The sequence below is a fragment of the Egretta garzetta genome, unplaced genomic scaffold, assembly GCF_000687185.1.
Source record: "Egretta garzetta isolate BGI_Z169 unplaced genomic scaffold, ASM68718v1 scaffold177, whole genome shotgun sequence".
NCBI lineage: Eukaryota > Metazoa > Chordata > Aves > Pelecaniformes > Ardeidae > Egretta > Egretta garzetta.
The window spans coordinates 485246-502984 of record NW_009260338.1 but is presented as its reverse complement, the minus strand read 5'-3'; the positions used below and the strand labels follow the sequence as shown (position 1 = coordinate 502984).

General features: G+C 40.2%; 1 protein-coding gene across 1 annotated transcript in view; it reads right to left on the bottom strand.

Annotated features, from left to right (window-relative positions):
* Window positions 1-17739, bottom strand: part of SIPA1L1 (signal induced proliferation associated 1 like 1) — a 77038-nt gene that overhangs the window by 16681 nt on the left and 42618 nt on the right. The window contains exons 10-13 of the mRNA XM_009642611.2: window positions 14183-14332; window positions 9045-9169; window positions 6206-6324; window positions 3270-3709 (exon numbers count right to left, since the gene is read on the bottom strand). Coding sequence (XP_009640906.1) covers window positions 3270-3709; window positions 6206-6324; window positions 9045-9169; window positions 14183-14332 — 834 coding nt within the window. The remainder of the gene's footprint in view (window positions 1-3269; window positions 3710-6205; window positions 6325-9044; window positions 9170-14182; window positions 14333-17739) is intronic.

The following is a 17739-nucleotide window of genomic DNA, read 5'->3' as shown; positions in this document are numbered from 1 at the left end:
AGAGGGGCAGAATCACCTCCCTCGACCTGCTGGCCACGCTTCTCCCGATGCAGCCCAGAGTACAGTTGGCCGCCTGGGCTGCCAGCGCACATTGCCGGCTCATGTCCAGCTTTTCATCCACCAGCACCCCCAAGTCCCTCTCGGCAGGGCTGCTCTCGATCCTTTCTTCCCCCAGACTGTATTGATACTATCATGCCCCATGTGTTCTACAAATTGCTACTATGCCTCTTTGCAAAGAGCTGCATTTTTAACATCTGATTTTGAAATGAAACTGGAAAAAAACCCACAAACTGTTTTCTTTAGCATAAAGCCTAGGGAACCTTTATCTGGAAATTTCAGCATTAGCCCCCAAAAAACATGTAGAGAATCATTTCAGTATAATCAGAGAAACATCACATGAATTAATCCAAATCAACCAGAGAAAATACCACATTTGGAGACACAACGCTATCACAAAAATAAATAATGAGACAACATCCTAGACTGAAGTTTGCAATCAAGCTGCACAGTATATCCATGGAAGACAAAGACAAGAGCTGCCAGGGTATGCCTGCCCCGCAAAGATCTGTTTCTTTCTGTTAAATTTGCTCGGCTTTTCTACTGAACAAACCTTATTTGGTGCTCTGAGAAGAGGAAACCAGAACCTCAGATGCACAAAGATGCCATTCCCGTTAGGCACACATTTACAATAAAGCTTCCAAGAGTTACATGTAAGTTTTCCAGGCTTCTTTTGAGTCACTTCTGAAAAAAATCCTTCCAAATGGAAATGCTACTGACTTCATTACAATTAGCATTTTGTATAAGAATCTCACACTTAATGCTACTGCTAGCTACATTCAGACAAGTACTGCAGGGCACGTGGTAAATTCTAATGAATGTTAAAAAAAAATGCATATAAACATGCTTTTAAGGGATAAAAGGGATGAAACTGTAGATAACCATCATATAGATTTTTACCTTCAAGAAAGGGGCACATGCTAACGTTGCCCAAAATCTAAATAAATCCCTCTGCATTGTGTTTTCTACAGACTTGCTCAAGTCCTTCAAGCTGCTAGAAACACCAGTCTCAAAGACTTGGGTGGGATTTATATCAACTGAATATGAGCTTTAATGCCAAAAATGGCCAACCAAGAGAGGCAAAAAACAGAGTGGGACCACCATTAATAGACTACTTAGTCAAAACTACCATGACTAAGTACATAGAGATCATTCACTACATTACAGTCTCTATGACAACCCCTATTTGCAGCTACTGTTTGAGGAGTTGTTAAAATGTCTGATAAACATGTAGCCTCGCATAAATGTAGCTTTCATAAAATCGTAGACCATTTGGTTGGAAAAGACCTTTAAGACCATCAAGAACCTGTCCACCACTAAACCATGTCCCTAAGCACCCTCACCTATCCATCTTTTAAATACCTCCAGGGATGGGGACTCAACCGCTTCTCTGGGCAGCCCGTTCCAGTGCCTGATAACCCTTTTGGTAAAGAATTTTTTCCTGATATTGAATCTGAACCTCCCCTGATGAAACTTGAGGCCACTTCCTCTCATCCTATCACCTGTTACCTGGGAGAAGACAACCCCCACCTCCCTACAGCCTCCTTTCAGGTAGTTCTAGAGGGGGACAAGGTCTCCCCTCAGCCTCCTCTTCTCCTGGCTAAACAACCCCAGTTCCCTCAGCCGCTCCTCATAGGACTCGTGCTCCAGACCCCTCACCAGCTTCGTTGCACCACTTTGGACACGCTCCAGTGCCTCAATGTCCTCGTAATGAGAGGCCCAAAACTGAACCCAGTATTTGAGGTGTGGCCTCACCAGTGCTGAGTACAGGGGCACGATCACTTCCCTAGTCCTGGCAGCCACACTATTCCTGATACAAGCCAGGATGCTGTAGGCCTTCTTGGCCACCTGGGCACACTGCTGGCTCACATTCAGCCGGCTGTGGACCAACACCCCCAGATCCCTCTCTGCCAAGCAGCTTTCCAGCCACTGTTCCCCAAGCCTGTAGCGTTGCATGGGGTTGTCGTGACCCAAGTTGCAGGACCTGGCACTTGGCCTTGTTAAATCTCATACAGTTGGCCACAGCCCATCAATTCAGCCTGTCCAGGTCCCTCTCTGGAGGCTTCCTACCCTCCAGCAGATCAACACTCCCACACAGCTTAGTGTCATCTGCAAACCTGCTGAGGGTGCACTCGATCCCCTCGTCCAGGTTGTTGATAAAGATGTTAAATGGAACTGGCCCCAGTACTGAGCCCGAGGGAACACCACTTGTGACCAGCCTCCAGCTGGGTTTAGCTCCGTTCACCACTACCCTCCTTTGGGCCTGGCCATCCAGCTTTGCTCAAAAAAATTAGCAAAAATTGCTTCAGACGTCCAGCCTGTACGTATTTTAACTGCACACTCAAAACAGATGGGCCTTAGGAATAAAAATGCAAGTCAGGCTCCACAAGGCCAACAAATCACAGTGATCACACATCTTCCTTGAAAGAGCTGTGTTTTTTTCTTGTTGCTAGTATGACACAGTATGAGTATTTTTCAAAAAGTACACTGAATACTTCTCGGGAAATGGGTTAGGAAAATGGTCTAAAATATTTTCTGCCTCTAGCAGCTCTCATTAACATGTAAAGTGGGTATCTTTCACCTGGGGTGTTCAAGCATAATATACATGATACTGCCAATTTTACAAGTGGCAAAACTGAGGAAGAGAGGGAAGGTGACTGTAATGTGTCATACCCACAAGCTTCCAGCAGGATGAGATTAAAATCTACACGCTAGCATTCCCAAGCAAGTTGCTCTCAAGATCATATGGACTGCAAGAAAATTTCTAAACAAAAAGACTGAGGAAAAAAAATGCAAAGCATTTGAAACGTGTACTTGCAAGACTGAAAAAGAACCTCATATTAAACACACATATTTAATATTATGTGCATTAATAAAATGAACTGATCTACATTCTGATCCATACACGAACTGCCATTCTTGCAAGATATTCCTTATGAACACATCAGGCATATGTCTGTCTTACATTAGTTTAGTAGCAGTGGCATGGAATGTGCTCTCAAAGACATTCTTCAGTGTTATGAGCAGTAGCAGATGTGAAGACTAAAGGTGGTCTTAATTTTCAAGCATTCTGGACAGTTAGATCTTTCAAAACACTGGTTAACGTAAGCAGAAACCTCTCTTCAACATCCACTTCTCACTTTTGATAGGCTAGAGAGTGAGAATGGGAAAATGAGCATGGAGGGGTCAATCTCATAAGAGGTGAAAATTACCTTGTATGCGAGACAGCATCACTAAGACTATAAGCACTGTTCTCCCTCGTTAGAGGATTGGAGGCTGGCTGACTCTTGCTGTGAATATCCAGGCTCAGTGAAGACTCGGTCTTTCGGTCTATGTGGGTCTCTTTTTCCAATGTCCTGTCTGCAATGGAGACCACTTCGCTGGAGCTATGCCACAGCGGTGCCACTTTCTCCTTCGTTAGCCCTGTACGGGGGGATGTTGCTGCTCCCAGGGAGGCAGTGCTGCCATGGCTAGGTCCATAGGAAGTGGTATCTATGCCACTATCAGCTGAAGTCCCCTGAAGGTAATTGTAGCTGTTCAGCTCCGATTCAGTGCGCTCTCCACTGTCGTACCATTTCTCATCACTGTGAGCACTGGAGGCATTGCTGGAGAGAGTATTGCTGCTGGAATGGCTGGAGTAGTGGCTGTCAGACTACAAAAGAAACAATCCAAAAAAACCACACTTGTAGGTTTATTTCAGAACTATGGCAATAAAGAGGAGGAAGAAATAGATGATTACTAAAGTCACCGCTGCACAACAGGAGCTCTTCTACCTTGAGGTACTGGATAGATACATTGAGGAGACTAATTAACTCTTAAAATTTCATTCCAACACAATGGATGTGCTCTGTTCTGGGTGCACATAAAAAGCTTTCATATGGATTTGGAACCCACGTCTTAACTATTCAGGGAAAGCCTGAGTTGTTTGTATTTTGTCCCAAAATACTTTACACTGTTTCCTCTCAAGCATAGTCCTGCTCAGCCCAGTCCAATGAAATTGGCTGAACTGTGTAGACTTTGACTTTGTTTATAACTACTTTAATTAAAAATATTCTAATTTTAAGACTCCAGCATATTAGAGCACAAAGCATAACTAATCTACAGAAAGCACACGTGTTATTTTAATAATCCAATTGCCTATCAAAAGGTTAAAGAAGGGCAAAATATCCACTGCTCTTCCTACCCCTTCGTAGTAGGGTATATTTCCTCCTCAGCGGGAGAATCCTTTGCAAGTGACCACTGAAATGCCATTTCACTAAACTGAAATTGTTTCCCAAAAGGCAAAACTGCAAGACAGGAAGCTTTAGTGCAATGCTTTGAAACTGCCCCATCAGGGCATGCCAGCGTCGGGCTGGTTTGTGTGTTCTGTCCTTGGATAGAGCCAGCTGTTACGAAGGAGCTGAATGCCCTCAATTCCAGAGTGGGCAGCGGTGGATTATCCCATTACAGGAAGAATTTCTTGCCACACACTCATCATTGCTTAGTGGCTCACCTACCTTTGGGGTATTTATATCCATCTGAATTCCTTAATTTTAGTTTCCATCTACAGAATTTATCTATGTTCTGATCATCTATGCAATCAGAACCTAAGCAGTTTTTCAGTAGGCAATGGACTTGTTTGGTGACCAGATCGCCCAGGAATAAGGGAAGGGATGGAAAGGAGACTTAGAACCACCTTTCCTATTTGTCTGCCCCGGAGTTTTACCAAACAATCATGGGCAGAGATCCCATCCAAATAGAAAAGATTAGGTACTGTTTCTGTTTTTACTGGAAAAGAGGGAAAATAGAGAATGGCTGCATACAGAGAACAAGAAATTTCAGCATCGAGATTTCTTATTATACTGAAGCAAGAAGAATCGACAGAAAAACAGGAGGAATATTAAGTTGATCAGGATTCCTAGTTATCTCCAATTAAATTTACTGCTCTTCATTAGGAACTGTACCACTCTCCCCGTCCATCTGTCTGCATAATAAAGATTTACTTTAACAATGACTAAATGAGAAGAATGCAAGCATTAATAACTGCAGTGCTACACTTTGCATGCAAGCTAATGAGTTACGTATTACGCACGGTCAAATACACCTCATGGAAACCAGGTCAATCTAAATATAAAAACTAGTTTGTGTTCCTAAGAATACGAAGACAGGTGTGGTGGTGTTGGGTTTTTCTGGTGTTATTTTTTTTTTTTTAAATAATAAAGATATGTTGTTATGAATTAATAACCTAAAAGCAACACTGTCAATTGTATTGAAAGAAGAGTCCTGGTGAGCAGGAGCAAATAACAGGAAACAGTTAAAGACTTTCTCACACCTGAATAAATGCAACACTTTCAGTATAATCAGGCAACACAACTCTCTATTTTAGTAGATTGCACAAATAAATAAAAACCCCAAGTGGTACAGCTTATAGGGTAATTTCAAGCTTAAAGGGTGGGGTTTTTTTGAGTCTAGTGACTTAAATAATTTTCAAGACATTTTAAATTTATGAACATGACTGCATTTATATCTCTCTCTCCGTATGTAAATCGGGAAGTGACAGTCTCCAAAAAGGTGTGAATATCTAACTCTGCAGAGACAGAAAGGCAGAATTTACCATTTAGACACTAAACACAAATAAAACAAGAAAGATTTTTTTCAGCGGGATTCCAGCAGACTTTTCAGACAAAGTCTTCCAGCAGTGTGCAAGACAGGTTATGGAAAGGAAGCAACAGTTACACTAGACGAGGAAAGTGGAGAAAATGCAAAACCAAAAGCAAGATCACTGTTCTGTTTCAAAGCAGCAGCTTTCTGAGCATTATAAAATAGTAAACTAAGTCTCACATGTGAGGCTTAGCAATAGCTTTGCAAACTCCCACATATCCTCTACTTATCACAAGATAATACACAAAAAGTTGCTGTTCAGCTGGCAAAAAAACTTTAACAACTGATAAATATTTCAGTAGGCTGTGCTTAGCTTCTGTAGGATTCAGGAAACAACAGGTCTGCTCTACTGCTTCCTCCACATTCTAGCGGGGAACAGGGCTTGAGGTTTTTTTTCTTTCTTTCATTAACTGACACTCTAAGTATAACTTTGAACAAGACTTTTGGTATCAAGAGCTTGTGGAGCAAGAGCAGAACATTAAATAATTCCTTTTTTAGGATAACTTACATGACCCTGCTTATTTGGAGACAAGTGAACCACAGGATCCTGTCTCATCAGTCTTCCACTGGGACTTTCTCTGAAGGATGGCAGTACTTTTGATACTGCTGGGAGATGGCAGGTTGGTTCTGCAATACAGCACACAACGATGTACCAAAGAGCGTAAGCAGCGCAACAAACTAAGAAAATGTGTATTCTAATTTTACACTGCAATATTTCCAATATTACCATTAGCCAAAAACTCTGGATATCTAATAAAAAATTCATTCCAAATAAAAAAACCACATATCGTGACAAAACACAGGTGAGTAAGTGAGGGCCCATTCCCACCTGGCGTAAATCAATAAAACTTCATGAAAAACCAGCAGCCACCATCCTGGCTTTTGTTAGAACAAACTGAATGGTATCATGCCCCTATTGTCCAAGAGCATCACATCAGAGCATTGAAACAGTGAAATACTCATTTTCACAGTGTATGGACATTATATCTTTATATGGACACTGCCTGTGGACAAGATATTAAAAAAACCAGAAGATCCACATTTCCTTAAATTGTATTCTACACAAGGCAGGCCAATAGCAAAAGTCTACAGCGATTGCTTAAATGAACACATTTTCTCCAGTACAACTACTACACATGTTTCCTGTCAAAGTTAAGGTGAGTTGAATAAACATTTTCTAATTGAAGGGATAGCAAAAATCTGTTGAAATAACATTATTCCTTTAAAAATCAATGGCTGTGAATGTGGAAACTGCATAGATGTACAAAAGAAAGGAATACTTATTACACTAAACCAGACAAAAGTGGACAGAATTCAAATCATTCATCTTACGTGGACATTTGTAGGAGTGCTCTTTGCCAATTAAGCTTATTTTTTTCCTAGGCGGTAACTGTAGAGGTCTAGAGGGTGTTCAGACACAACCCTTCATCTGCCTTCTCAGAGCACAAGGTCAGTATTTTAAAAGAATCTTTCTTAGTTGTAACTTTTTATCTGTATCTTCTCTCCTGTGGTTATGCAATCTTCTGCACTTCTAAAAATGCTGCTTTTAGGTAGAATGTGTCCTCATCAAGTATATAAAAATACCCATGGTAATTAGCAGTGCTTTAAAACTTTCCCCAACACAGCTACCGTTTGTTCATCTTGATATGCACCATTACTAGCTTTTTAAAAAAACAAATTAAAAAGTAATAATAAACCAACTTGATTCCCCCTGCCAAGTGGTAACAAGCAGTGCTGGTGCACAAAGGTCTTCTGTAGCTAAGAATGGACCAGGAAGGTGCAAGTGTGTGGATTCACTGCACCTAATGCCTTATTTACCTCGAGACAGATTATTCCAAGTGGAAATGTGCTTATTTGGCATAGAACCAAAATTTCACCTAGAGTCGCCAGACTGGCAATAAAGCCTCCAGTCAGAGATGCAGCTTCCAACTGCACCTCTGTGAATGCAGGACAATACACAGGAGATAAAATACAGGGATTATGTATCAGTATGCATTTTCAGCCTCTGACAAATGCCAGAGCCATCTCTTCCACCACATAATTTTTCCTGTTCTTTCTGGTCTTATTTATTTATTTTGCTAATATGGTGGCATCTGACATCGTACAACAGAACTTGCTGGCAGCTCCACTCAGTGCCAGCATCAACACCCAACTGTTGGTCTGCAAAAGCAGCGCTGAGCAAAAGATCAGTTTTACATGTGTCGTTACCATCACAACAGTATCAAAACATATGCGATTAAAAATTGTTCTGTCAAAATGAGAACTGCAGATCAGTATAATCACAGCTTTTTAGTGAGAAGTAGGGGGGGGGAGCTGTGAGAGAGGCACTGACAGATGGCTCAGTAACAAGGCTCAGCTCACTGAGGTTGGGAAGGTACGTGAACAAAGTACATCCCCAGAACCTGAGGCTGGCATTTGCTTTAAACTCCTGCTGATCTCACCGAACCTTATTCTGTGTTCAACACTAGTTCATCTATATAGAAAAAAAGCTGTGATGCAGTAAAACAATGATCTATACGTGCAACAGAAAAAGTATGGAATTGTGTAATCTATGGTAAGAAAGTTAGGAAAAAACCCAATCCAGCAATCTTGACCATGGTCATCGGGTTGGATCAAGGCTGTTTGTAGACAGGACACTTCCATTGGTGTCAATCTCATTGATATCAACTCAAGTCAAGCCATAGCTGTATCAGAAGGTCTATGTGCAAAAACTTCAAATGAAGGCTTAACAATGCAAATTCTCAGCACCCAGCTGTTTTATGCAGTTAATATGTTCCCTCAGCTGACAGCTTAATTGCCAAGTGCAATGAAAATGTATACTGGTGGAAGGCGATTACCAAGCTATAGATTTACTTCACTATTTAAACTTTAATTGCATTTTTTCCATTTTGTACATGGTATTTTTATAGCTTCAATGATCAAACAATCAATTTGCATTTATATAGCACCATTTGAAAAGGGGTATCACAAGCACTAAGCAAAAATTAAACTAAGCCAAGCCACTTGGGAGAGTTGGTGAGGTCAAACAAGTCCTCAACAGCAAGACAAATTAAAAAGTGTGCCTACCCAACCACTTCTAAAAGGACAGAGTGTTTCAGGGCAAGAGTGTTAAGGTAGATTTAGTCCCACAATCAAATGAAAAACTGGAAGCAGCTCTTCCTCAGGTGATACTCATAGGTCTCAAGGAAACAGACTGCAGAGGCTAGAATTATTCATCCTGATGAACAAGGTTAACTCTCAGAGAAAAACACAGTGCTGAAGAGGGTTCTCTCCCTGCATGGAGGGGTATTGCCAAAGTCACCTTGTGGTTAGCACCACTTGCTCATTGTAAAGAATTCATTACCTACCCATCTGGTCAGCGATACTATCCTCACTTCTTTGCCAGCTGGGTGTGGATTTGCCGCTACCACCCGTATCTGATTGCGTGTTCTGCCTGTCAATGGAAGCAGGGGATCTACGGCTAATTCCAAACCTGTTGTAACACCCCAAAAAACAAAGCAGATAATGATTTTAAATATGCATAAATCTCACATATGGGGAAAAGAGCACTTTTAAGAAGCTAGTGTCAAACAACAGGGCAGAGCAATGAATAACACAACTGCTTGAGGGATTTATAATGATTTTCCATTCAAGTTTTGTGGCAGCTCCAGGACCCACGTAGCATCTTTAACGCATAAGGTTACAGTACATATTAATTTATTGAACATCTTTGATAAAGAACATCTAGTTACAGTGCACACAACTGAAAACACAGACCCCAAACATCCAAAAATAAAATCATTAGTGTTCATTTACATAGATGTTTACATGGAAAGGTGACCAGACCGTTACATGGTTACAGAAAATTGACCACAATGAGTAAAACTTTAAAAGTTTGGATAAAAGCCACATAGGGAAATGAGAGGTATTTATTGGGAAAATATTTCAAAGATGGATTCTTTTAACTGGGAAAGTACTACCCCAATCTAGCCAAAGGGAACATCAGGAAGTTTGTTGGGACAATCCCATGGATGTCGGCCACTTTCCTGGGTTCTAAGCAGTAGACTATTAAGGTCATACCTAGGCGACGTAGACACATATGCAAACAACACAGATTAATTTGAGGCAATATTACACTGCCAAACATTTTAATTAAGAGTTTATAAAGGTGACTGTATTGGTTATGGACTCCCCAAACCTGGGAGGTATAAATTCTGTAAATTATGAGGTTATTGGATGATTAAACAGTTGGAGTTTACTAGTGTAAACTAAATACAGCCATAGGAAAGCAGTGAGACATGAATGCCCACTGCTGTAGAACAAAGCATAGAGAGTTCAATGGACTGTTTGTAAATCCTGCTAGATTAGTCAGATGGATTTTGGAAAGCTCAACAGAGATAAAGTAAACTTGAGGAGAACAAGCCAACAACAAAGGAGACGCACAGTGCCTCTGTGCCATACCAAGGTCTACATGCATTATATGCCTAGAGGTCTGGAAGAATTAAATCTATAATTCTGAATTACTTACAAATCATTCGTAAGTCTGTAAGAATTATAGTTGAGTTCAGAATTAGCAGATCAATCATCAGGAATTTGTCAAGAATAATGCATTTCTGAGTTGTTGGGTTTGCATTTTTTTGTTTTCTTTTTTTTTAATCAGTCATACCCTGGAGGAAAAAAATTTACCAAAACTCTACATGCACAGTGTAACAGCCAAAAGAATTACAAGCTGATTCGTCCTCTATATATCAAGGAGTTTCTCTAGCTCTGCGTGTCTAACAAAAATAGAAAATAAAATCCCCCAACCTGTGCTTTCCACTCACTCTACTTGCTACAGTCTGCCCCCACACGCCCTCCAATGTACAACAGACATCTGCCACTCTATCAGAACAAGCTCAGTGTGGTTACCCCATTTGAAAGTTTAGGTACATATTAATTTAAACGAACCCACCGAAGAAACATCACATGACTTGGAACAACAAAATCCTACTCCTATCCTTAGACAAGCAGCTGGGGGGCGTGTGTGTACGTGCAGCACAGCTCCAAAATGTCACATTTTAAAACTTGGGCATTCTAAATTTTACCTAAATATGACCCTACTTCCCTTTTGTTCACCACTCCCTGGTACAGCCAACACACAGTTTGATGAAGTGAAGAACACCTGGATATATCTGCCTTCTGAATGCAAACAATTTAAATTGAAATCTCATTATGTGAGTAATGCTTTTCTTTTTCTATCCACACACACTAGCTAGAATGTCACTTAATCAAATAACTAAATTAAACATGATGGATTCAATACCAATTCAATAGATACATAACAAGTCTAAACACAACATTTCAAAAGCCGATTGATTCTTTAAACACTGATCTGAGGGATTTTTCAAACTTTTAAGACCTGTAAAGTATTTTGGGAAGAATAACTTTTCATGACAAAATAATTAGAAGTTGTTACCTAAAAAAAAAAAGCAAAACCCTCAAGAAACCTTGGTGTGATGAAGTTGCGTTGTATCGATATTATACTTTCTATGCATTGTCCTCTTACCTAAATCCCATGATGTTCATATGTATAAAAGCAGTCAATTTTGCATTGGGCATTATGATGTGGGATCTTTTTTTCAAGATTAGAGATATACAGAACCATCACATTGCTAATTTTGTTTCACTAAAATCACTGCTCTACTAATTGAGCAGCAAGAAATGCCTTTAGATTTCCTTTTTGATGTGAAGCAGGCTATTTAAAAGCAGGAATAATAAATGCAGGTGGTGCTATACTCTATGCTGCTTAATATATAGCCTATTTAGGGTATGTAGGAATGAACCCAAAAAACTCAAATAAGAAATCAATCTGAATTAAAAGAACAGGGAAATTGTTTAAACATACATTTTATATATATAATTTTGGTATTTTCAAATTTCATTCTTACATTCTATAATCATTTATTACATATACATACCTTCAGGTAAACACAGGATAAGTATACGAAAAACACATACATACAGCAAGACCAGTCTGGATATTCTTGAAGGCAGTGAAGTTTTTGCCTATACCCAGCTTAGGATACGGACCAATAACCTAGAAGAGGTAGCGGTTACTGCTCTTACCAACGTCTGACAGAGGTTGGACTCACACTCATGCTTCCCATCATTTAAGTTTCACAAACCTTCCAAATCTGTCATATCATGCAACAAGAAAGAAATGTATACACACATTATGCAGTTAAGATTTCCTGCACTGGGAAATCTCAGGGACTGGCATACCTAGAGCACTTCGGAGCCTCATCTCCAGAAGATTACCTTCAGGAGATGGTGCCCCCTCAGCCAGGTACCTACTCCAGCCCAACCTTCTCTCCAACAGTTTAGCAACTGAACATTAAAACATCTCTCCCCTATTTTAAGAACATGTACAGGTTAATCGCCGATCAGCTCTGCCTGGTACATCAAACATCACTACAGAAATGCCCTGAATCTCGTCTTTCAGATGAATCTCAACAGAAGATGCATGGGGAACTGCAATGATTTTTAGTAATGTGACAGACATTACTTTGCTTACTGAGGGAAGGGAAATTCCCCTTCATAATGACATTCTTCATGCTTTCCTTTTAGCCTGGTAGAAAATGTTTGTAAAGTCCTGAGTAAATATGATTCATGTGTACAAGGACACTATGGACGGCAAAGTGCTTCTCCTATAAGAATAGAACATAATAGTCAAATAATTGGAGTTTAACAAGCAGGGGGAGTTGTCTTTTTTTTTTTTTTTTTTCCTTCTTATTCCAGTAAGGAACATGCAAAGTTCTTGTATTAATTACTTCTTTCATTATGCGTTTGAACAGTGTTTCCTTGCACCTAATTAAAGCTTCAAAACCCAAAAGACTATACACAAAGTTTCTAGGACACATCCCTTTGCTGAACTTGCAAAATGCTCAAAGAATGCTGTAGTGAACATATGTGTGTAATTAACATGAAAGATGGAAAAGGGTTGGGATGGGTGCTGGTGTGCTCTGAGGCCAATTCAAAGCAAAAACCCCAGCATGTCTGAAAATCCCTTCCTACTCAAGCAGTTATGGTTGCGATGGTCTAAGGACATATGGCAGCAATACCTTTTTTGTAGACCAAATGTCATAGTTGGAAAAGAGCAGATAAGACATTGGGAGCACAAGCTGCTCTTCAGAATTCAAGGCAACACATGAAGTGCTGCTGGCATGAATGAACCAGGAAACATGCAGTGTATGACGAGAGGTTAAATGCTTTTTCCAGCTGCAGAGCTCTGGACACACTTTTGTTTAGTTCCCTTACAGCAAAGGTTAATGGGTTTAGAACACATCTCCTCATGTCAGTAGGACTCAAGCACAGACTTAAATAACAACCTGAACAGGCCCGATAGTGTCATGCATCAAAGCCTTCAGGAAGGTGTGCAGCAGAGAAAAGATGGCCTCTTCAGAAAACCTCAAACTGAGCTGCAAGGAGGACAGGGAGGACAAATCTTCAGTGCTCCTGTGCAAGCAGCAGCACTTGCCTAAACACATGCTCAGAACAGCATTCTCTGGACTGACACAGAGCAGTGTCCCCTTACAGGCACCTAAACAGGCAAAGAGACAGTGCCTTGTGCTAAGCAGTTCCTGACAATGGTATTTAATCTCACTAATAATATTTTTTTAAGACAAAGATACTTCTACTTCGTAAAAGACCCAAACCAGAACGAATTACACACAACAACCTGCAATGTCCTCAAGAAGACTTCAGAGGGAAGCTTTGCAGTGTGAACTATCAGCAGTTTTGCCCCTTTGTCTTCTCTATGGGAAGTAATCTGGAATGTGGTAGACAGCTCTCCTGCTGCCAATTATTTTTTTCCCTACTTGGAGATGCTTGATTTATTGCTCCTTTCAGTGCTCTGAAAATGATACAGATTTAATTTCTTCCTTGCAAGTTGCCCCTTATGTTGACATTGGATAGCTTCAGAGAGTTTGAAGATTTCTGGAAAGCTGGAATCGAGCACCTTAAAACAGGATGACCGTGAATATGTGAAAAAGATGCCAGCTGTGGACTACTTCGTACTTTTGTGCCTACACAGCCAAGGCTTTAGTTGCACTCAACATTACTTTGCTTCAACTATTAGCACAGACTGCGACGTCCCAAAGCTATTGGTTTTTTATTTTAGAATCTAAACCTGCAAAATGAAGCAATTTGCAACACGAAACCAGTACCTTTAATGAAGATTTTTAAATACATGAAGGTCCCTTTGTATAGTAGCCTGAGCAGTTGTAGACTAGGATCAGAGAGAGGTTAGGTTGCAAAGGGAAAAGGTGGAAGGCAAGGGGTTTTTAAAACTGACTTTTTCAAGAAGCATGACAGTGATATTTGAAAACAAACATGTTTTAATGCACGTGAACAACAGCTGACAGGAGGCTGCGTAAGCACTCCTTTAGTTTAATACACATTACAACAAATGGAACAGGGAACAAAAAAACCTGCCTAAAAAGAATATGGAAAAAAGTCTGGTGCCTACCCTTCTGGCATAGATTTTTGTCTGTATGTGCCCCCACCAGAGCCAGTCTCACTTGAGGATGATAAGTTGCTTGGAGAATTACGGCACTGTTGCGATCTTGCTAAGGCAATGGATGAAACTGTGACGTAGACATCAGAACCGGGAGACAGCCTGTTCAGAGCAAACGAACCAGTCACATCAGCAATACTGAGCAGCAGTATCACAGTGCAAAGCATGACAGACGACATCGTGCCACTGCCAAACATGGCATCGTGGAGACAGTAGAAATGAAGTCAGCTGAAGGATCAGACATTTTCCCCTTATTCACCAATAACCATGGAAAATCAGCTGTAAAAAGCTGGATGCCGGGGAGTAAATGTGAGGCGAGTGTGGGAGGAAAATCCCAGCACACACTAGAACACAACTCCAGTTTCTAAAGTCCTGATTTGTTTTTACAGATTGCTTGTAAGGAATAATGAAGCATGGCATTCCTCACCCAAGTACCAAACAGAACAAAACATTTCTAATTCTCAAAACAAACTTTTGCCTGGAATTTAAACTAACTGTAGTGAGCTGTCCATGTAAACTCTTCCAAGAGTATCAAGCTTATCTCTATGCCACCAAACTCGTCCACAGTAAATCACAAGGACTAAAAAATGTAATGTTATTTATAAATACCTTAAAATCCCCCCTAAAAACTTAACTTCTCAATATACCAGAACTCTGAAAACACAGACCTGAGTCATATGAAGCCTTCTCCTGTAGGAATAACCATACAGCAAATAAACAGGCTAGAATTGCGACACACGCGCCGGGGCAGGATGGCTGGAAGCAGCAGGCTTCTACTGCTGAACTTGTATATCCTGTTCTGTAGTTGAAGGCTTTTTTAGATCATTTTCTACGTCGTGCATTTTGTTTCCCAAACCCCAACCAAATTCAGTGCTGCTAGCTGGTTTCTTGTTCTGCTCCACAGTGACTGAAGCCATTCAGAACTTCTGCAGTGATTTAAGTGGAGTTTGAATTACGCCACCCGTGAACATCAAAATCCTACCGTGAACGCAAACCTTTACTCATTTTAACTAGGAAAAATACTATAGCTTACACAAGTAAAATAGCAATGTAACTTTTAACATATAAAAAATGCACACTGACTTCAGTGAAACACACAGATAGCTGCCTCAGTACACAGCTTGGTTCCGGGGATTTACAAGACCTTAGCCTAGCCACTTAACCTAGATCTGTAAAGGAGTGGCAGATTTTAATCAGCACTTGACACAATACTTGAAGAACTTTTAAAGTTCAAAAACTCTTTTCAAAATGAAAAAAGCAATGCACTGATTAACGTTACTTCTGTGTATATCCAAAGAGAGTGCTTGCGTGTGTATGTATCTCAAACGTGCATCTGTCCCCCTCGATGCTTTGCAAAAAAGCAGTACACTAACAAAAATCTCAAAAAGGAAGGAGCAGTACGACTGGTCCAAACATCCTGATCATCTGGAATTTCATAAAGTGCATATGACTAACAGCAACTCTTTTTCCCAGACAGAAAGGAATGATCCAATGCCTGACTGTCCCAAGTACCACACCAAACTCAGTAATTCCCTTCTAGCCTACCAAACTGAATTTAACTTCTCTCACATTTATCAAGCAACGGTTCCGAAACATTTGATTGCAAAGAACACAGTTCAAGAGTTGGAAACTTGGGGAGCAGCAAACCAAGCAGTTCATTTTCCCAGTGGCACTTTTTATAAAGAGGAGGAAAAAAAAGTTCCACCAACAAAAATATGTGCTTTCAAACAGCATTTACCCATCTCTATAGGCACACAAATTTAAACTTGGTTATGCTTGCAGAGCAACACAGTTTAAAAGTATGAAATTTTTTCCTAATACTAAATTAGAACTTATGGCAAGGAAACCAATTACTACTTGAATAATTTCTGTAAAATTATTTCCTGGTGGAAAATGCTTACATTTTCACTTCAGATTCAGCTATGTCCTTTCTTTACTTCCTATGCCTTACCAAAAAGTGACAGCACTGTTCAGAAGGAACGTCAAGATTTCAGAACTATGTCATGGAGTTATAACTCATTTACAAAGATGAAGGACCTTGAGGGCAAACAAAATCGTATTATAAATGTGGTCTGAACAACAGCGATGAACAGTCAGGTAGGACATCCTATTATTTAAAGCAGCTATATGTTTTGTTGGTACAGTTCACAATAGCACTAAAAAGCATTAATAGTGAAAGATGTTTCATTTTATGTGAAACACATAAACAAGACAAAAGAACTTTAAATTACTTCGAATTGACTTTTTGAGCTGCTTGAAATCTGTTGATGAAAGGCACTTCCCAAGACCAAAGGAGTATTGTCTGAGCAGTATGCCCCTGTTCTGTGCTTGTCTTTTATTTATAATTAAAAAACAAACTAAACCAAGCTATTATCTAGTTCAAAAGACAGCTTTAAGAATAAATTCCAAAACGGTTAAGCGCATGGGTCCCATAATTGAATTTAAAAATAGGCCAAGCATCCATTGCATTAAACAGATACAATTACACTGCAGTCAATTGAACCGGGATTATACCATGCATGATTTAGTTCTAACAGATCTGGTTCATCCTGAAAGGACCGGTTGAGTCTTGCCAAGTATGGGAAGAAAATCATCTTCTGGGAAGGCAGTGAGTGGGCTGGGCGCACGTTTATTTTGTTTAGTACGACAACACAGACATCGAAACCACCCATCCTGCTCTTAATAAATTAGTTTCCATGTCATTATCTTTAATTTTCACCACGTCTTCAGTACGCATAGGTATGCAATACACACACCATAAGAAAAATGTCAGCCTGGCACACTTGGTGCCTATGGCCTAAAGCAGCCTTTAGCTATATGATCGTATGCAGGTGCCTTCTCCCTTCGGACCTCTGCCCCATGTAGTTCCATTTTGTGCTACAGCTTCTCCTGTGAGAGCTGTGCAGCTCGGAAACGAAGGAGGTGCAGGCTGGCAGCCTTACAGCCAAGGCATTTCAGTGCAGACTTTGCAAACCGAATCCTTGTCTCGCACTTGCTGCGGCACTTCAATATGACCACCGGCATATTTGTTAAAGAAAATTTTTCATTCTTTGTCACTTAACTGCAAGTTTCTCAAAGGCCTTATTTGATTCCAAGGCCCAATTTACTTCTGAGCCAAGAACCTACCAAAGCAGCTGAAGTCAACTTAAGGCGTAATTTGAATATATAAAATATTAACAATGCTGGGCATGCTTCCAAATATGAGAAGCCCAAAATAAGACACGGCAAGTGATTAGAACATAATTTCTCTCTCTACCTTTGTTCTTAACCTGAAGAGGGCCAAAGACATCTCTTCTCACACAAGAGTTTTGAAAATTAAGTTTAATTAATCCCCGTGAAGCATTCAGAAACTACAGTAATGGGCGCCACTGTAAAGCTTAGAGGGGAATTAATAATTGCATCTTTACAGCAAGATTTGAATGCCATCCAGTAAATAAGGGATGGAGTAATGAAGAGGGAAATAAAATACTAAATAGCTCTTCTTTAATGAGCTGCATCCAATGTGTGAA